At 44.7% G+C, this 21196-nt stretch overlaps 1 protein-coding gene across 3 annotated transcripts in view; it reads left to right on the forward strand.

The window, feature by feature from the left end:
- pphln1 (periphilin 1) overlaps positions 1 to 21196 on the forward strand; it is a 221779-nt gene that overhangs the window by 120527 nt on the left and 80056 nt on the right. For all 3 annotated transcript variants that reach the window (XM_072484379.1, XM_072484381.1, XM_072484380.1), the window contains 2 exons: positions 12307 to 12389; positions 19775 to 19888. In XM_072484379.1, coding sequence (XP_072340480.1) covers positions 12307 to 12389; positions 19775 to 19888 — 197 coding nt within the window. The remainder of the gene's footprint in view (positions 1 to 12306; positions 12390 to 19774; positions 19889 to 21196) is intronic.

The raw sequence follows: 21196 nt of genomic DNA on the forward strand, positions 1-21196 counted from the left end.
CAGGTGAATTACTGCAGAGCTGGGAGTGAGCAGGTGAATTACTCACTGCACAACTGGAGTCAACGGAAATCAGGGTGGACTCTCTCCCCTGGTTGGAGTCATACTTGGCACAAATGAAGTTGGTTATGGTATTTCAAGGTCCATCATCTCAGCTCCAGGACATCACTGCAGGAGTTCCTCAAGATAGTGTCCTCGCCCCAACCATCTTCAGCTGCTTCATTAATGAACTCCTTTAATTTTTGAAATGTTTTTATTGAGTATATTTGTGGTATACAAAGCAAGGACATGTGTGGACAAACAGTAGGAGACAGAGGATAAAGAAAATCTCAGCGAGATTGAGGCTTGTGCTAGCATAGGCATCAGGGTGCCCCTCGCCAGACTATGAACATCTCCCGAAGATGCGGAGCCAGAGCTGTCACAAATCTTTTGTAGAAGTCTGTGGGAAACCATCCTTTCCCAGTGCCTTCCCCACCTTCATGGAGCTGATACTTTCCATGATTTCTCCCAGTTCTAGCAGTGCTTCCAGGCTCCGTCTCATATCCTCCCCCATGACTAGCAGGTCCAGTCTATCAAGGACCTGCTTCATCCTTGAGGTGTACATCTGAAGGTCTCAAATGCCTTGTTGACCTTCTCGCCTCCGCGGTACCTCTGCTGACACTAATCTGGGCTATTTGCCTCGTGGCTGCCTGCTTTCTCAGCTGGTGAGCCAGCAGGCAGTTGGCCTTGTCTTCGTGTCCCCATGCCTGGTGGAGTTGGTGCATTGGTCTCCTCATGAAGAGCAGTACAAAATCCATCTATAGCTTTTTCCTCTCCGCCATGAGCTCTACGGTCGGGGCCTCTGGAGTATTGCCGGTCTACCTCCAGTATGGAGTCGACTAGCTGTTGCCTAGCCTCCCTCTCTTCCCTATCACCATGCTTTGTAAGCTATAATTTCACGACTGATCGCTGCCTATCGCGCCTCCCAGAACGTGGAGGGTGAGACGCCTCATTCTATTTGTTGGCCTGTGATATTTTCTCACAGAAGGCCTTGTTGGCCAGGAGGGCCGTGTCCAACCTCCATGGGGGGTGTTGGGCATGGCCTGTCTTCAACCTCAAATTCGTATAATGTGGAGCATAGTCAGAGATTTTGATCGTGGAATACTCTGCTCCTGCTAGGCCTTGAAGCACCGATTTTCCCACTACAAAGAAGTTGATTCATGACTATACATTATGTACTTGAGAGAAGAAAAACGCATTCTTCCCTGAGTTCATTAATGAAGCAGCTAAAGATGGGTGAACCTCCATGGGTCCACTGCCCCCATCTGCTCCATGAAGAAGCTGAATTATTTCGCCATGTTGGGAATCTTTCCCATTTTGAGATTCGACCTGTCCGTCCGTGAGTCCAGTATACAGTTAAAGTATTTTGCCACCCCCCAATGATCAGTCGGTGTGTGCCTATGTCAGGGATTTCCGCCACGGTCTTTACAAACCCCTTGTTGGGAGCGTACACTTTCACTAGGACCACCAATGCCCATCCAGGACACTGCTGACCATGATGTAGCGTCCCCCTGGGTCCGTAACCATCCTCAGCATAGTAAACATCGTCTTCCCCCCCCCCCCCCCCCCCCCCCCCAAACCAGTCATCATCCCATAGCAGGAATGATAGGTCTGTCCCACCCAGCCCTTCCTTACCTGCAGTCCGGTCTTCTGTCTCAGGTGAGTCTCTTGGAGGAAGACTAAAGCAGCTTTCATTCAGGTGGGCGAAGATTCTGGATCTTTTAAGTCCCCTGACATTCCAGGTGACTATCCTGATGGTTTTTTTTTTTTTGTCCCCCCACGTTCTTGCGGAATCAACCATATTTACCTGACGGACACAAATCTGCACTCCGGGGTTTCCCTTTATTAGGGAAGATCACCGTGGGTACTGCTCTCCCCATGCGATCGGGCCCTTGCGCTCCGGGGTTTGCCTTTGTGCAGGGGCACCCAACATGACCGGCAACTGTGCGTTTACCATGTGGGTGAGCCCCTGCACTCTGGGGTTTCCCTATATTTAGGGACTCTCCAAATGCAGCAAGACCTGTACAATATCCAGGCTTGGGTTGACAAGTGGCAAGTTACATTTGCACCACATGAGTGCCAGGCAATGACCATCTCCTACAAGAGAGCATCTGACCATCGCCCCTTGACATTCAATGGCTTTACCATCTTGAATGCCAACAATCAACATCCTTGGGTTTACCATTGATCAGAACATGACCTGGACTAGCCACATTAATATTGTGGCTACCAGAGCAGGTCAAAGGCTAGGAATCCTACAGCGAGTGGCTCACCTCCTGCGCCCGCCCAAGCCTGTCCACCATCTACAAAGCACAAGTCAGGAGTCTAATGGAATACTCTCTACTTGCCTGACCTGCCTACCTAATCCCATTTGTCAGTACTTGGCCCATAGCCTTGAATGTTATGATGTGCCACGTGCTCATCCAGGTACTTTTTTAAAGGATGTGAGGCAATCCGCCTCTACCGCACTCCCAGGCAGTGCATTTCCAGACCGTCACCACCCTCTTGGTAAAAAAATGTTTTCCTCAAATTCCCCCCAAACCTCTTTTCCATTTTGGAAACATATCAGCGTTTCTTCACTGTCGCTCGGTCAAAATCGTGGAACTCCTTCCCAAACAGCACTGTGTGTAGCTACACCTCCGGGACTGCAGCAGTTCAAGAAGTCAACTCACCACCACCTTCTGAAGGGCAACTTGGGATGGGCAATAAATGCTGACCAACCAACGACATCCAATTCCCGTAAATTAATTTTTAAAAACAAATTCCCAATTGCTCGAGTAACCACTGAATTTATATGGCCAATCTAGTTCAGTTTCCTGTCATTGGTAACCCTGAGGACGTTGATGACTGGGGATTCAGCGAGAATAATATGTTGATTATCAGGGAGAGATGATTAGGTTCTCTCTTGTCAGAGATGATCATTGCCTGTGTGGTGGGTATGTTACCAATTATCAACCCAAGTTCAAATGCTGTCCAGATTTTGCAGCATATGGGCATGGATTGTTTTAATGTCTGAAGAGTCTTGAATAGTGGTGAATACTGTGCAAATCATCAGTGAATGTATTCACTTCTGATTTTATGATGGAAAAAAATCATTAACGAAGCAGCTGAAGATGGTTTGAGCTGAGGAATTCTATTGTGATATTCTGGAGTTGAGATCATTGACCTCCAGCAACGACAGCCATCTTCCTTTGTGTTAGGTATGACTTCAATCAATAGGAAAATTCCCTCTGACTTCAACATGGCTTTTTGATGCTACACTCTGTCAGAAGATCCCTTCATGCCAAGGGTAGTTGCTCTTACTTCCCTCTTAAATTCAGCTATTTTGTCCATTTTTGGACCAAGGCTGTAATGATGCCTGAAGCCGAGTGCCCCAGGTTGATCACCAACTGTGTATCGGTTAGCAGTTCATTGTTGAATAAATGCTGCTTGACAGCACTGTGAATGAGATCTTGCATCACTTTGACGATTATTGAGTGTAGGTTTAATTGGTTGGAAATTTGGATTGGATTTGTCTTCCTTTTCTGTAAGGAACACACATGGGCAGTTTTCATTTTGGTTGATGCCAGTGTTGTAGCTATAGTGAAAGAGCTTGTCTATAAATACTGAGGTAAAGTAATTATTCAACACATCTGCTATTTCTCATATTCATTGACAATACCCATTTCAGTCTTTAGCGGCCCACATTTCTCTTGACCACCCATTTTCCCTTTATTTAACTATAAAACTTCTTATTGATCTTGATGTCCCTTTCTTAATCCCGATTAGTAGCTCTTCTAAGATGCTTTGTGACCCTTTGCTGATCATTGTATCTTTCCATTCGGTAGATCTGTAATGTTTTTTGCACTTTGGTAAGCCTTTTAGTTTTATGCCGTCCCTTTGTTGATTCCCAAATTTCTTTATCCGTCAGTCTGGCCTCAATAAAAGTCGAGAGGGATTTGCAAGTATAACAAAAGTTATTTTATTCAGCTTGCAAGCTACCTAATCCACAGTGGTACAGATAACATGTTGCTTTCTGCAGCCCCGGGAACTAAGTGAATGTCCCAGACAAAGAGATCAGTACTGATACATTCAAATGGCATCAAGTTTCACATACTCGACACCCATAGGTCACCCTATGTCCCTCCTGACTTGTTTGATCTATTCTGATTGGCTCACTTCCAATCCCTTTCTCCGGCCCCTATCAATTCAGCATCACTCTCATAGACACACCTCTTCCTGCTTTTTCCCATGCGGTCTAAAATCCTTTGTCTCTACTTGCCAGAATCAAAGTGACTTATTTCTACATTACATTAACTAATATCATAGTATCATAGAATTTACAGTGCAGAAGGAGGCCATTCGGCCCATCGAGTCTGCACCGGCTCTTGGAAAGAGCACCCTACCCAAGGTCCACACCTCCACCCTATCCCCATAACCCAGTAACCCCACCCTACACTAAGGGCAATTTTGGACACTATGGGCAATTTAGCATGGCCAATCCACCTAACCCGCACATCTTTGGACTGTGGGAGGAAACCGGAGCACCCGGAGGAAACCCACGCACACACGGGGAGGATGTGCAGACTCCGCACAGACAGTGACCCAAGCCGGAATCGAACCTGGGACCCTGGAGCTGTGAAGCATTTGTGCTATCCACAATGCTACCGTGCTGCCCCTATCTCTAAAGTAACTATTTTATATCACATTCGTCACCTTAACTCTTTAGTTGTCCATGACTTTTTTTTCTGCAAAGTGGAGCTTTTCCTTCTGAGGAATATAAACTGGTTCTGCATTGTGTTTAAAGTTTCCTTAAAACGTCTTCCACTGTTCTAATGTTTTACCAATTCTAGTAGCTGACTAGTGCTTTCCACTTTCAAACATTACACTGAACTTGAGCATGTTATGATCACTATTTGATAAATATTCACGCACAATTTGGTCCTAATTAAATCCGGCTCATTTCTCATTCCTAAATTCAATATTGCTTGTCCCCTTGTGGGGCAATCTACAACAAGAGGTCACAGATATAGGTTGAGAGGTGGTAGATTTAAAACTGAGATTACGAGGCACTACTCAGAGGATGGTGAATTTGGGGAAGTCGCTGCCCCATAGTGTGGTAGAATCCTAATCATTAAATGGTTTCAAGAGGGAGATAGATATATTTCGGATTTTTTTTAAAATAGGTAGGGAGGTATCTTTGAGACCAGGAAGAGATCCACTATGATCTGATTGAATGGAGCAATGGAAATTGAATGGTGCAATGGAAATTAGGAGCAGTGCTGAATTGCCTACTTCTCCTAATTTCTATGTTCCTATTACATACGTTGCACAGCTTGAAACTTGAAATTCTGAAGTCAACGGTAATTAGTAATTGAGTTTAGGTATAAAGGGCAATTTGTTCAGTTGACTTCCCAATCTCCTCCATACAATTCCACCCGACTGCTTGGAAACTGCCTTCATGTTAATATCGTGGCGACTGTTTGAGAGCGCACTCCTGGTTTATGTTCAATCTTCTGATCCTATTCAAAGGATGAATAGGGATGCTATGCTAGTCCTCAGTTCCCCTGGCCTTGAGAGAAGAAAAATGAATTCTGCTCCAGATTTATCAAATCATTATAGTGCAGAAGCAGGCCATTCGACCTTTTATACTGAATTTATAACTTTTTCGGCTTTTTCTATTCTTAGTTTTTAAGCGATGTAATAAATAGTGTGCGTACAGAAGGAAATAACATTAGAAAAGGGTCAACGATTCTTTTTTTAAAATAAATTTAGAGCACCCAATTCTTATTTTTTCCCCAATTAAGGGGCAATTTAGCGTGGCCAATTCACCTACTCTGCGATTTAATGGAAAAGTTTTTAAGTGTCATTTGTGGCGGGTTTTGTTCGGAGTTAACTGCTGGCAGGTTCCCCACCGCTATCTAACGATACTGTGTTACTTTTTCGGGACGTTACTCACTGGTTTAACCATCCTTCGAATTTTCTTCATCACTGGGGAGCTGAACTCCGAGATCGGGATGCCATTTTGAAAGGGTGCCCCGATCTCTAAGTGAGCTTCGGGTCCCCCACATCCCCCACCCATGGGCAATGTCAACCCCCACACACATGGGCAGTACCCCCCCTCCCCCCCCCCCCCCCCAAGTGAGGACGGGAAGAAATCAGCAAGTCTGGCAGCATCTGTAACGAGAGAAATCAAAGTTAACATTTCTAGTCCGTTTGGCTCTTCGTCAGACTAAAGAAAGAGAGAATGTGTTGGATATTAAAGTGTAGCTGTGAGAGATTGCAACAAAAGATGAGGAGAATTTTCTTCACCCAGAGTGTGGTGAGCCTGTGGAATTTGTTACCATAGGAAGTAGTTGAGGCCAAAACATTGTGTTTTCAAGAAGCAGTTAGATACAGCACTTGGGGTGAGCGTGATCAAAGGATATGGGATTAGGCTAGCGACTTAGATGATCAGCCATGATCATAATGAATGGCAGAGCAGGGTCATATGGCTCCTCCTGCTATTATTTTCTATTTATATAAAATGGAGCAACTTTTTTTTGAAAAGGCAGATTGCCTGGTGTGGGGAAAGGGGAGAGTTGCATTCAGGCAATGCACATATCGGTTATTTTTTAGGAAAGGATTTAGGATGGAGGAGAGATGTCACAATCTAAAGCTGACAAACTCAACATTGAGTCCTGAGAGCCATAATGTACCCAACTGGATGATGAGATGTTGCTCCTCCAGCTTGCGAAGCGCTTCACTAGAGCATTGCAGCAGGCCAAAGATGGGCATGGGAGCAAAGTACTGAGTTAAAATGGCCAGCAACAGGAAGGTTGAGGTCATGCTTGCAGACTGAGCAAAGGTGTCCTCCAAAGCAGTTATCCTGTCTGTGTTTTGTCTCCCCAATATCGAGGTGACTGCATTGAGAGCAGTGAATACAACAGGCCAATTGAAGGGAGTGCAACTGAAACACTGCTTAACATGAAAGGAGCGTTTGGGGCCTTGAATGGTGAGGAGGGTGAAGGGGCAGGTGTAGCATCTTCTGTGATTGCAAGGAAAGGTGTTGTAGGAAAGGGATGAGGAGTTGGGCATGATGGTGGAGTAGTCCAGGGTATCATGGAGAGAGTGTTCCCTACGTGTTGCAGGCATCACCATAACTGATGCGATGGAAACAGAGAGACTGAGAGAATGGAATGGAGTTCTTATAGGGACAGGGGCATGAGTAGTTGTAGTCAAAGTAGGTTGGTTTATAATGAAGGGGACCGAACCCGGGTTCTCAGTGCCGTACCCGCATTTGCATATTGACTGACATGACATGTGACCCAAATATATACTTATTTCTATTATGAATGAATGTTATCTTCAGGTTTGGCATAAAATATCTGTCAATAGCCAGGTTTCACAAACTTTCACATTCTACTTAAAGCTGCATACATATCTATAAGGTGGGAGCCTTTCGCAAGAAAAAAGTTGAGAAATAAATTGAGAAAATGGTACAGAAATAATTTGGTTAAGTTTCAGTTCAATTAAGTTCCATTCCAATATGATGTGCATGCTGAAATTCTTTCAAGCAATGGGTGGTTCAGTAAGACCCACCATTCTATATTAAATCCAAACTCTGGAACAAGTATCCCTTCTCTGAACTGTTGTGCAGGTGGTCCCAAATATTGCTTTGTAAACTTCTGATTTTTCAAATGTTCTAATAAACTATGTATTTTTGCAAAATATCACCGATTATAGCAAATAAAATGAATCCTCTTAATTCTTCCTGTTATAAAATATAATGACAAAATGCAGAATTACTTTGGTTGCACAGATTCAAATTCCTTAGAGTGTAATGCAGTGTAATTTTATGTTTTTGTAGGGACTGGTTTAGCACACTGAGCTAAATCGCTGGCTTTTAAAGCCGACCAAGGCAGGCCAACAGCACGGTTCAATTCTCGTACCAGCCTCCCCGAACAGGCGCCGGAATGTGGCGACTAGGGGCTTTTCACAGTAACTTCATTTGAAGCCTACTTGTGACAATAAGCGATTTTCATTTCATTTCATTTTACCTGTTGAGTTCATTGGCATTTTTGTCTAATATACTGTTAACAATTACAATTTTGGGGCTTGGAATATCAATCTCCTGCAGTTTGTTTGCATGAATACAATATGGGTGCTGTACATCTGAATTTTTTCCTTTTTTATTCTTGCTTTGCTAAGAGTAATACTCGAGACTCCTTTCATTTTGCACAAAAACTCAACACTTCCATTTTTATTGTTTTTTAAATGACCAGCCCAAAATGCTTCATATCTCTGGCTCAATGTCCTTCATACCCAGCCATTGTTGTTTCATACTTTTTCTCCTGACCTGTTTTTGTTTCATATTATTTCTCTTGTGGATTTTCTCAGCTAAATTTCATCATTCAACAAGAGCCAAATTATCCAACAGTATCTAAAGCTAGGAAAATGTACCCAATTATTTTGAAGTTCAATATTAAAATAACTGTACAGTATCCCACCTCGAAATGGCATTTGCAGCATTATGCAGATGGTGTCAATTACTAGTGAGGTTTAATAAAATTATTGCTTTGATTGAAATGTTATTTTTGCTGTTTACATGATGAGTTGATAATCCAAAACTATTTGCAATCAGAGTTAACTAAGGTAGGGCGTGTAGTGTGAATTGCTATTTGTATTTTATTTATAAAGGTGAAGATTGATTGCTATTTTGACCAATGAGTAATAAAACAAGGACATTTATGTTTCCATAATACAGAAAGAATAATTCCCTACAGGCTGACAAGCGAAGTGAGAGTGATAATTCACAGAAGTGTCTCTAGATCTGAAGTTCACTTTTTTAATCTTCCTTGTGTTTCTGGGTGTGGATAATTTTTAGAAGGCTATTATGCATGCTTTTATTTTAAAATAATACCAACCTTTGCACTTCCAAAAGTAACTTCAAGTAATTTCCCTCACTCTCTCAACTCCCAGGCATGAAATATGCGTGGTGACATTCACTGTGCTCTCTGAGAAAATGACCATACTATGGATGTCATCACAGCTGAGCCAGATGATATCCAAAGTTGATATTGTCATAATGATGAGATTTGTGCATGAGTGGTATTAATCTTTAATTTCATTGGCTGATCAAACATATATTTAACTGTTTAAAAAATACGTTTTTAAAACGAGAAACGACACTGTCCAAGATTTTATGACCTTGCCATGGCATGTCTGGCCCCCTTGCCCCGTGGATGCAGTGGGCCATTTAAATTGCTGTTTACCTTGGTGGGGGCGTGATATTCTACCTGGTGGGAGGGGCCATAAAATCCTGGCCACTGACATAAGGTGGCTTCCACAAGTCACCTGATATCTGGCATTGCAAGTTGACCAGTTTATGGTAAGTTGCAATCCTTCTATGGTATTTCACATCAGGGGCGTCATTCTCCGACCCCCCCGCCGGGTTGGAGAATGGCCGGGGGCTGCCGTGAATCCCGCCCCCAACGGTTGCCGAAGTCTCCGGCACCGGATATTCGGCGGGGGCGGGAATCGGGCCGCGCCAGTTGGCGGGCCCCCCCGCTGGATTCTCCGGCCCAAGTCCTGCTGATAAATTGCCTGTCCCGCCGACGTGGATTAAACCACCTTTTGAACGGCGGGACAAGGCGGCGTGGGCGGGCTCCGGGGTCCTGGGGAGGGCGCGGGGCAATCTGACCCCAGGGGGTGCACCCACGGTGGCCTGGCCCACGATCGGGGCCCACCGATCCGCGGGCGGGCCTGTGCCGTGGGGCACTCTTTCCCTTCCGCCTCCGCCACGGTCTCCACCATGGCGGAAGAGACTCCCTCCACTGCGCATGCGTGGGAAACTGTCAGCGGCCGCCGCCCGGAGATGTCATTTTCACGCCAGCTGGCGGGGCAACAAAGGCCGTTTCCGCCAGCTGGCGGGGCGGAAATTCCTCCGGCGCCGGCCTAGCCCCTCAATGTTGGGGCTCGGCCCCCAAAGATGCGGAGCATTCAGCACCTTTGGGGCGGCGCGATGCCCGTCTGATTGGCGCCGTTTTGGGTGCCAGTCGGCGGACATCGCGCCGTTTCCGGAGAATTTCACCCCAGATGTCAGGAACTATTTCAAATGATTTACTGGAAACTGCACTGGAGCACTGGATGTCACGTTTTGATTTTTATTAGGCTACCTCTTAAGTGGAGACGGAAAGTCTACTCTGACAGTAGTTACATGGGACGGTGTTTTTCCTGTCTCATCAAGATGGATAATGAATCATACAGATGTGAAACTTTTGTAACAATGGCCTGCATTTTGTGCTCTGTGGTGAAACAACAGCACTCACCACTGACCTCTAAGCAAGTTGCTTACAACAATCTGGTCGTCTTTGGTGTGAACTTTCCCTTTCCACATGACAGTTTAAATCCAGCATAAAGTCAATGGGATCTCCAGGCATCTGAGAGCAGTGATACCAGAAAGCAGGGTAAACAGCCAGTCACATGGAAATATTCTTACAGATAGCAAATTAGAAGTTAAAAGCACTGAACCCCTTTTAATTTAAAATTTCAGGTTGTAAAAAAAAATGGTATACAGTATTGGATCAAGATTCAGCTAAAATATCATAACCAACCATAAAAATGTTTTTATTTCCAAAATATAGGGGCTGGTTTAGCACGGTGGGCTGAACAGCTGACTTGTAATGCCGAACAAGGCCAGCAGTGCTGGTTCAGTTCCAGTACCGGCCTCCCCGAACAGGCGCCAGAATGTGGCGATTAGGGGCTTTTCACAGTAACTTCATTGAAGCCTACTTGTGACAATAAGCAATTATTATTATGTGTGGAATATTTTTAATCATAATGGAAAAATTTAACATTCGACCAGTGTTAAATTTGGTTTTTAGGGCCAGTTAGGATTTTCATTAGTAATTATAAATTTAGAGCAGAATTAAAATTCTAATCATTCAACCAGTTACAACTTTTTCAAGGGTATTTACTGTGAGACTTGCAGCGTAAAGGTTTTCATCAATTCTGGGAGGGGGCTGCATGGAAGAGGCTGGAGACGGCGTCCTGTGTGGGTACGAGTCTGGGGGCACTGGCAACGGCGCCGCTGCCGCTCCCTCCAAGGAGGTATACCACAAGCCCGGTGGTGGTGGCGGCCCTCAAATTTGGGGGCAGTGGAGGCGGCATGGGGGGGAGTTAGGGCCTCGGCGTGGACCCCATTACGGGGGAACCACCGGTTAGCCCCAGGAAGAACAGGTGGAGGGTTTTCGGGGTGGCACAGGGCAGGGATACGAACGTTGGGGGACCTGTTTGTGGACGGGAAGTTCGCGAGCTTGGGTGAGCTGGAGGAGAAGTACGGGCTCCCCCGGGGAACACCTTCAGGTACTTGCAGGTAAGGACGTTTGCCAAACGGCAGGTGGTGGAATTCTCGCGGCTACTGCCACACGCAGTACAGGACAGGGTGCTCTCGGAGGGGGGGAGAGAGAGAGTGGGGAAGATCTCGGAAACTTACCAGGTGATGCAGGAGGAGGAGGAGGCCTCGGTGGTGGAGTTGAAAGGTAAGTGGGAGGAGGAGTTGGGAGAGGAGATCGAAGAGGGGACGTGGGCAGATGCACTAGGGAGGGTGAATTCTTCCTCTTCGTACGCGAGGCTCAGCCTCATACAGTTTAAGGTGCTGCACAGGGCACACATGACCGGGACAAGGGTGAGCCGGTTCTTTGGGGGTGAGGACAGGTGTGTTAGGTGCTCAGGGAGCCCAGCAAATCATACCCATGTGTTCTGGGCATGCCCAGCGCTGAAGGAATTTTTGAAGGGCGTAGCGAGGACGGTGTCTAGGGTGGTAGGATCCAGGGTCAGACCGGGCTGGGGGCTCGCAATATTTGGGGTGGCAGAGGAACCGGGAGTGTAGGAGGTGAAAGAGGCTGGAATTCTGGCCTTTGCGTCCCTGGTAGCCTGGCGAAGGATTTTCCTTCAGTGGAAAGATGCGAGGCCCCCAAGCGTGGAATCCTGGTTCAGCGATATGGCAGGGTTCATTAAATTGGAGCGGGTGGAATTCGCCTTGAGAGGGTCGGTACAAGGGTTCTTTAGGCGGTGGCAACCGTTCTTAGACTTCCTGGCAGAATGATAGAGTTCTGGCCTTGTCCTCACAAATTGCTACACATATTGAAACACCAAATCAAAATGTTAGAACTGAGGATACTTAACTTAGGACAAGTAACAATCTTTCTTTTGACAAAAATAACTTTACAAAATACATATTAGACCTCTTGTGTTTAAAGATATAACCTGGAATTAAACACTTATCTCATTTTGCTTTATTATTCACAGATAGAGAAAGATCTTCTGTTTCCTCTTTGACACCTTCAAGAGATGAATCTCCATCTGGTTCAGTGCCATCAGCTACGTCAAAGGTCAGCTTATTTTCATAATTCAATCATTTTGATAATCATCCTAAAAGAATGTTGCAATGTAATCCATGGGGTATCTATCAGAAAATGTATTCTGTAGAAAGTAGCAGGCATCCATTTAATTAATTATCAAATGTAATTCTGAAATTAATTATTACATACTATTCATCAGAAATCTAGTGTACTCTTTCAATTTCTACATCACTGTATCTTGAAATGGCAACAGCATTCATCATTGTGTTTAGTGTGTACTCTCTACACACGCATTCTCTAGCACGCTTTCTCTCGTCACCAACACTTATAAAAGATGAAGAATAGCAAGACTTATGATGTGGGCAACATTTCCTTCAGAGATCTATAAAACCTAAACTCTCAGATCTTTTTTACAAAAATCCTTCTGACTTCCGCAAAGCCATCATTGTTTTACTTTTCAATAAGGTTGATAATCAATTTGTGGGAACTTCAGGGGCATAATCCCTTCTGTTCACTGTGAGGAAGATTTTTGCATGAATTCTCCTGAACTGCCTCCAACCCATTGGCAAAGATATACTTCCAGAGACCCAATGTGGTTTCCGGCCATCCAGGGAAACTACAGACACAATCTTTGTCCCTTGATAAGTTCAAGAAGAGTGTCTAGTACAGCAAAAAGAGCTCTGCATGACTTTTATTTATCTGTCAAAGGCCTTTGACTGCCATCAATTGTGAAGCCCTTTGGAAAGTCCTCCAGTCCAGCAATATTTCTTACTGTCCTGCAACTCCCTTATGTTGTCAGGAAAACGCAAGAAATTGTAATAATTGTTTGTGATATTCTTGTCATTTTTAAAACTGTTGGGGTATGAGTAGTAATTAAAGGAAAGGACTACGTAACTCTTATCTATCGGTTTGTTATGGTAATGAGCCTAGAAATGCTTCAAACGGATGTTTGCATAAGCTAATTTAGTAAGGCAGAACAGGAGTCGATTTGATTGGATTATTGTGGTTCAAAGGAGAAGATAAGCAGGGTGTGAAATAAAGGCATCATAGCTAAAGTATGGCTAGAGTGCATTTACTTTTAAATTCTAAAAGGCAAAGTAAAAGACAAGTTGATCAATTATGGGAGATAACATTTCTAAAAAGACGTTTCTAAATGAAGAGAGTAAAGGGAAAGAACGTATTTAAGGAGATACTGAAACCTATGAGGGTAGTTGTTTTAGATTTCAGCAGCCATAAGGGATAGCTGTTCGACTCCCAGCAAGCTGAGTAAAACCAGATTTGAAAAACCAGCTGCTGTTAACCTCAGAACCTCAAGAGAAATAAAGGCACTGTGTAGTAAATTTAATTGGACGTCTATAGATTTTAAAATCAATAAGGAGTTGCTGAACAGATATGGGAAAGGGTAGTTCTGAAGGTAGTTAAATTAAGATTGTGTGGAAGAGTCTTAAAATATTGATACTGTGTGAAGCTATTGTTGTGTTCAAGTGTAACTCTTTCATTTATTTTTCTATTTCTTAATAAATATTTACTTGGTTATAAAATCATCATAAGTAGTCAAACATCATTTCTGGATTTCAAAACTCCTCATACTATACAAATTGAAACAAAAAACAAACATGACGCAGTTGTTTCAAGTTTCCCTTCTCGGATTTGATCCTCAGCAGTGCCTTTAACAATAGCATTATGACAGCAACCGTCCTTTAAAATGGATTAGAGATTTAAGTCCTTTAGTATTGGAATTGGATCTTCAATATCTACCTCCACCTGGTCGTAGAATTTGTTTGTGACCAACTTTCACAAAGGGACATGATTGAGTTTCATCTCAATGGGAAACTTTTCAACAACAACAGACTGAAAGCCAAGACTAAAGTGAGCCTCTGCATAGCCAAGACTTAAAATATGCTGACAACTGTATAGTGGTCCACACTGCGATATTCAGAACATCTTCAACTCAAATACAAAATAATTATAATCTCCCTAAACATCATCAATACTAAAATTATCCCCATTGATCAGAATCTCACTGAACATCATCAAAACCAAAATCTGTACCTACATGGAATCATAGAATTTACAGTGCAAAAACCGGCTATTCGGCCCACTGAGTCCGCACCGGCCCTTGGAAAGAGCACCCTACTTAAGCTCATGCCGCCACCCTATCCCTGTAACTCGACTTAACCTTTTGCTCACTAAGGGGCAATTTAGTGTGGCCAATCCACCTAACCTGCACATCTTGGGACTGTGGGAGAAAACCGGAGCACCCGGAGGAAACCCAAGCAAACACTGGGAGAATGTACAAATTCCACACAGGCAGTCTCAAGCTATTGTTAATGCCGGGGACGCAGAATCGCAGCACTGTTGCGTTGAAGAAGGAGGTCGGTTGGACCATCATGCTTGTACCGGTCCTCTGATTGAGCAAATCGGCGAGCTCTAATTCTCCGCCTTCTTCTTGTAACCCTGTATAATCTCTATCTGATGATAGCCCAATTCTTCAATGCGTTAATTAAGCATTCCTCCACCACAGTCTTACACAGTGATTTCCAGATCCTAACCTGCTGCTGCGTTAATGTTTTTTCTTACATTATTTGTTTTTTTACTAATTATTTTGAAATTGTGCTTTCTCATTCCCCGTGCTTTCTCATTCCCCATCCTTTCATGGGTGGGAGCAGTTTCTGCCTATCTACTCTATCGAGACCCTCATGGTTGTGAATATACCCATCAGATCTCCTCTGAGCCACTTTTTAATGCTCGAAATATATGTAAAATATTGGCATCTATACCAAAATGCACATACCGCCTGCCATCTTTACAGTGTGGTGAATATGGCTTGTGAATATTCCATTCAATCAGGCTGCCAAAGATCAACAAAATCTGACTTTGGATGTTGTTGAACAGTTCCCATATCTCAGCAGCTATCTTTCTCAAAGAAGCAATTGAAGAAGCAATCCAGGGACTTCCGGTTGCAGCTATGCCTGGGTAGGTCGCATGGTCGGCAGCTCCCACCGAGAACGGACTTTGGGCCCTTTTTAAGGAGCTCCAGCGCACTTGGACGACGATTACCGGTGTGGGAAGGAAGCAGTGAGGTTCCCCAGCACTGTATGGAGTGGAGCGGTCAAAAAAGTGGCACTAGGGAAGAGAGGAGAATGGGCGCCATAAAGCAAGATGGCGCCGGGCGGGGACCAGGCTGCGTGGGCTCAGTGGTCTCTGGAGCAGCAGGAGATTTTGAGAAGCTGCTTTGCGGAATTGAAGGCGGAGATGTTGGCCCCTATGAAGGCGTCAATTGAAAGGCTGGTGGAGACCCAGAAGATGCAGGGGACGGCGATAAAGGAGGTGCAGCAAAAGGCCTCTGATAATGAGGATGAGATCCTGGGCCTGGCTGTCAAAGTGGAAGCGCATGAGGTGCATAACAAATGGCAGGAGAAGTTCGAGGACCTGAAGAAAAGGTCGAGGAGGAAGAACCTGCGAATTCTGGGTCTCCCTGAGGGTGTGGAGGGGTATTAGCGAGAGGCAGCATGGATTTGTGAAGGGGAGGTCGTGTCTCGCTAACTTGATAGAGTTTTTCGAAGAGGTCACAAAGATGATTGATGCAGGTAGGGCAGTGGATGTTGTCTATATGGGCTTCAGTAAGGCCTTTGACAAGGTCCCTCATGGTAGACTGGCACAAAAGGTGAAGTCACACAGGATCAGGGGTGAGCTGGCAAGATGAATACAGATTTGGCTAGGTCATAGAAGGCAGAGAGTAGCAATGGAAGGATGCTTTTCTAATTGGAGGGCTGTGACTAGTGGTGTTCCGCAGGGATCAGTGCTGGGACCTTTGTTGTTCGTAGTATATATAAATGATTTGGAGGAAAATGTAATTGGTCTGATTAGTAAGTTTGAAGACGACACAAAGTTTGGTGGAATTGCGGATAGCGATGAGGACTGTCAGAGGATATAGCAGGATTTAGATGGTTTGGAGACTTGGGCAGAGAGATGGCAGATGGAGTTTAATCCGGACAAATGTGAGGTAATATATTTTGGAAGGTCTAATGCAGGTAGGGAATATATGTGAATGGTAGAACCCTCGTGAGTATTGAAAGTCAGAGAGATCTAGGTGTACAGGTCCACAGATCACTGAAAGGGGCAACACAGGTGGAGAAGGTAGTCAAGAAGGCATACAGGATGCTTGCCTTCATTGGCCAGGGCATTGAGTATAAGAATTGGTAAGTCATGTTGCAGCTGTATAGAACCTTAGTTAGGCCACACTTGGAGTATAGTGTTCAATTCTGGTCGCCACACTACCAGAAGGATGTGGAGGTTTTAGAGCGGGTGCAGAAGAGATTTACCAGGATGTTGCCTGGTATGGAGGGCATTAGCTATGAGGAGCGGTTGAATAAATTTGGTTTGTTCTCACTGGAACGACAGAGGTTGAGGGGCGACCTGATAGAGGTCGGCAAAATTATGATGGACATAGACAGAGTGGATAGTTAGAGGCTTTTTCCCAGGGTAGGGGGGGTCAATTACTAGGGGGCATTGTAGCCAGTTAAAATGGCGAACTCCCGATTTAAAATGGCTAACTCCCGATTTAAAATGGCGAACGGCAAAGGCTGATGGGAAAGTCAGTCAACAGGACACAAATGAGCAGCTGCAGGTTGACTGTGTATTTACCTCTGGAAAGGCCAGACAAGATCGATACCAGCAACCATCAACATAACAAAACACCAGCCATCTGCATATTAATGAGCAATCCCCGGGAACAATGAGCAACATTTAGACACATAAAGCAAAACCAGACTCTTTGGCGGAAGGCTACACAAAGGGAGGTGAACGACCACCTCAGGACCGCCCATCGATCAGGGAACCGCTCCAGCATTGGAGAAAATCGAACCAAGTGATTGGGACAAAGTCCAATCACTTGGAACCAGGTATAGGGTCCGCCCCGAAAGGCGGGAAGCCCCTGGGGACTATAAGAATCAAGCCCAAGTTCAAATCGTTCTTTTTGACCGGGTCACCCAGCAACGTGAGCCAACCCTTGACAGTGACCGGTTCAGCCATCGCTGATATCCAGTATGTCTTACTTCAACGCTCACTACGAGATTGGTGCTCCTAGCTACCAATCTGTACCAACTTCAAATCCCGCAGGCTCAGAACCCGAATGAAAGGCCATTTGTTTCCCTGACCTGGTGGGCCAAGTTCCAAGTTAAGTATTGGCCTGTTAGCTGTAGAAGTAGCTTAAACGTAGAACTTGTACATGAGTAGTGATTACTGTGTATAATAAATGTGCTTTGATTTAAATCTTACTAAGCGGTGTATTGGATTATTGATCATTACTCTGACTTGAACCACGTGGCGGTATCATAAAGATACCTGGCGACTCGAGCAAAGGTGATAAAACAGAGCAATTAAACTAAGGCAAAAGTTAGCAACAGCATAGGTTTAAGGTGCGAGGGGCAAGGTTTAGAGGAGATGTACGAGGACAGAGGGTAGTGGGTGCCTGGAACTCGCTGTTGGAAGCAGGGACGATAGTAACATTTAAGGGGCATCTTGACAAATACATGAATAGGATGGGAATGGAGGGATACGGACCCAGGAACTGTAGAAGATTTTAGTTTAGATGGGCAGCATGGTCAGCACAGGCTTGGCGGGCTGAAGGGCCTGTTCCTGTGCTGTACTTTTCTTTGTTCTTGTTATTTGTGGCATCAGCAAACTTGTAGATGGAGTTGGAGCCAAATTTTGCCACGCAGTCGTGTGTGTATGGGGAGTATAGTCGGGGGCTAAGTACACAACCTTGCAAGGCCCCGGTATTGAGGACCATCGTGGAGAAGGTGTTGCTATTTATTTTTAAAATAAATTTAGAGTACCCAATTCATTTTTTCCAATTAAGTGGCAATTTAGCGTGGCTAATCAACCTACCCTGCTCATCTTTGGCTTGTGGGGGCGAAACCCACGCAAACACTGGGAGAATGTGAAAACTCCACATGGTCAGTGACCCAGAGTCGAACCTGGGACATCGGTCTGTTTATTCTTATCGATTGTGGTCTATGGGTCAGATAGTGGAGGGTCGAGTTGCCGAATGAGGAGCCAAGTCCTAGTTTGGAGCTTTGATATGTGCTTGGCTGGGATTATGTGTTATGGAATCTGCCATTAGGATAGACCAATTATCGATTTTGAATCGAGACTGAATAATAGAAATCCTTACCAAAAACCATGAATGGTATCTATTTAAGTCCAGCTTGCCTAACGCATGCCAGTTGTGACTTGCAAAGCCCCATTATGGCTCCCAGAGGTAGTTTTCAAAATACCAGTAAGTGCATTGGAAGATTCTGAAAGAAACTGCTCTACCAATCACAGATAGACTCAGCAAATGTGGAAGAGAAGCAGTCTGTGATTGGAGTACCAGCAATAGCTGGTGGCAGCAGAGCTCTACAGAAGGTGGGGTGTAGGGGACAATGGAAAAGAGAAGTTGCCAGGCTGGTTGGGTGAGGGAGAGACCCTGTCGGTGCTAGGCTGGGTTGGGAAGTGAGTGATTCGCAGCTGCTGGGCTGGAAAAGGCTGGATGTATTGGTGTAGGTAGGAGGCTGGGTGAGGATACAAAGACTCGCTGCCCAGGGGTCTGGGAGGGAAGGTGTGTGGGAGAGAGAGTGAATTAATGTGGGAGTGAGAATAAGTGAGTGTAGGATGTGCGTATGTGTTTCGGGCTTACTGACAGAATTTCCATGACCCTCACCCCTACACAATCACACCAATTCACATGGTGAGTGAGTATAAATGAGTGAGCATTAAGAGATTTGGAGTGAGCCATACAAACAGACTCTGTCTCTCGCACACTGGTTAGTACTGCTGCCACACAGTGCCAGGGACTGGGGTTCGACTGCGACCTTGGTTGACTGTCTGTGTGGAATTTGTACGTTGTCCCCGTGTCTGTGTGGGTTCCTGCGGGTTCTCTGGTTTCCTCCCACAGTTCAAAGATGTGGACTGCCATGATAAATTACCCCCAAGTGTCCAAAAATTAGATGGGCTACAGGGATAGGGCGGAATTGATGTTTTTATTTGCCTCTGTAGAAAAAAACATTTACAATTCTCGGCATTCATGAAATGGCCCAACATCTGCCTTACCAAGCATGATATAAGGTTTTTTTTAAGTGCCCAATTCTTTTTTTCCAATTAAGGGGCAATTTAGTGTGAACAATCCACCTACCCTGCATATCTATGGATTGTGGGGTGAGACCCATGCAGATAAGAGAAGAATGTGAAAACTCCAGACGGACAGTTATCCGAGGCCAGGACCGAACCTGGGTCCTCGGCACCGTGAGGCAGCAGTGTGAACCACTCCACCACCAATGATTTTAAGGTTCATTTGAAAGTGGGGAGGGGGGAGAAATGAAATATAACTGAAGTTAGAGATTTAGAAGTAAAATGTTTCTTTATTTCACTAGAGCTTTGAAAAATCCAGTAGAACGTCTGATAACCTGAACAAAGAAGGTGGAAATGATTGGTGTTCTGAACAGCAACAGATTCCAGAACTGGAAATGTCTGAATGTGATACCGTTGTAAGTATGCCAGTTAACAGTATCTGCTACAAAATTTGTTCAGATTTTATGTTGCTCTGGGTTAGCTATATAACATTTTATATGTTTCCAGACAAGTTTTTTAAAAACTTAGTTGAGCACCACCACCACCCAAGGCTGTAAAATCCCATCGTCGCCACAGAAATAGAAAGAATTAGCCATACTGGCAAAGAAAGGACAACATCTGAGGGTGAATGCATGACTGGATTGGATGAAAGCCAAAGGAAGCTGATCCTTGACCAGCCAAATCTTTAATACCAAAACCCATCACCAGAATCAGCAGCTGGAACGTCCGAACATTCTTCAAATGTGGGACGATGGCTCAGCTCCTGCAAGAAATGAGAACCTATTGACTTGATATTTTGGAACATCAACGAGATGCGGTGGACAGACCAAGGAACAATCTCAAAAACGATATAGATGAGTTGGTGGAGTGGACGGTAAAGTGGCAGATGGATTTTAACAAAGGGGTATGGATTTGGGGAGGTCAAGCAGTTATAGGGAGTACATAATAAATGGGAATATGTTAAGATGGATAGTTGAAATGAGAGATCTTGAAGTATAAGTGCACGGGTCCCTAAAGGCAGAGGTCCAAAGAGCCATCAAAAGCCTGAAGAACATTAAGGCACCTGAGATCAAGGAAATGCCAACAGAGCTATTAAACTTGGCAGGAACACCATCACAAGAGAGCTCACAGACCAGTTCAACAAGGTCTGGACTCCAGAGGACATCCCAGATGATTGGAGGCGAGGAGTACTCATCAAGCTGCTAAAGAAAGGGAACTTCAGCAACGGAAACAACTGGAGGGGAACAACATTGCTGTCATTATTTATCAAGGTCTTCAGCGCAATGCTCCTCAACAGAGTGAAAGCAGAGGCAGACGTTACCTTTCGCAAAGCATAGGCATATTTCCAGGGTGGTGGATCATGTGACAAGTTGTTCGCTGCTCTCGGGAACATTATAAACGAGAGCCTAGCATTCATGTATAGAGGGCTAGAATACAAGAGCAGGGACGTACTGCTGAGGCTGTATAAGGCTCTAGTCAGACCCCATTTGGAATATTGTGAGCAGTTTTGGTCCCCTAGCTAAGGAAGGATGTGTAGGCCTTGGAGAGGGTCAGAGGAGGTTCACAAGAATGATCCCTGGAATGAAGGAATTGTTATATGAGGAGCAGTTGAGGAGTTTAAAAGGATGAGGGGGGATCTTATTGAAATTTACAGAATACTTAGAGGCCGAGATAGAGTGGACGTGGAGAGGATGTTTCCACTTGTAGGAGAAACTAGAACTCTA

This window comes from Scyliorhinus torazame, chromosome 19 (genome assembly GCF_047496885.1).
Source record: "Scyliorhinus torazame isolate Kashiwa2021f chromosome 19, sScyTor2.1, whole genome shotgun sequence".
In the NCBI taxonomy this organism is placed as follows: Eukaryota; Metazoa; Chordata; class Chondrichthyes; order Carcharhiniformes; family Scyliorhinidae; genus Scyliorhinus; species Scyliorhinus torazame.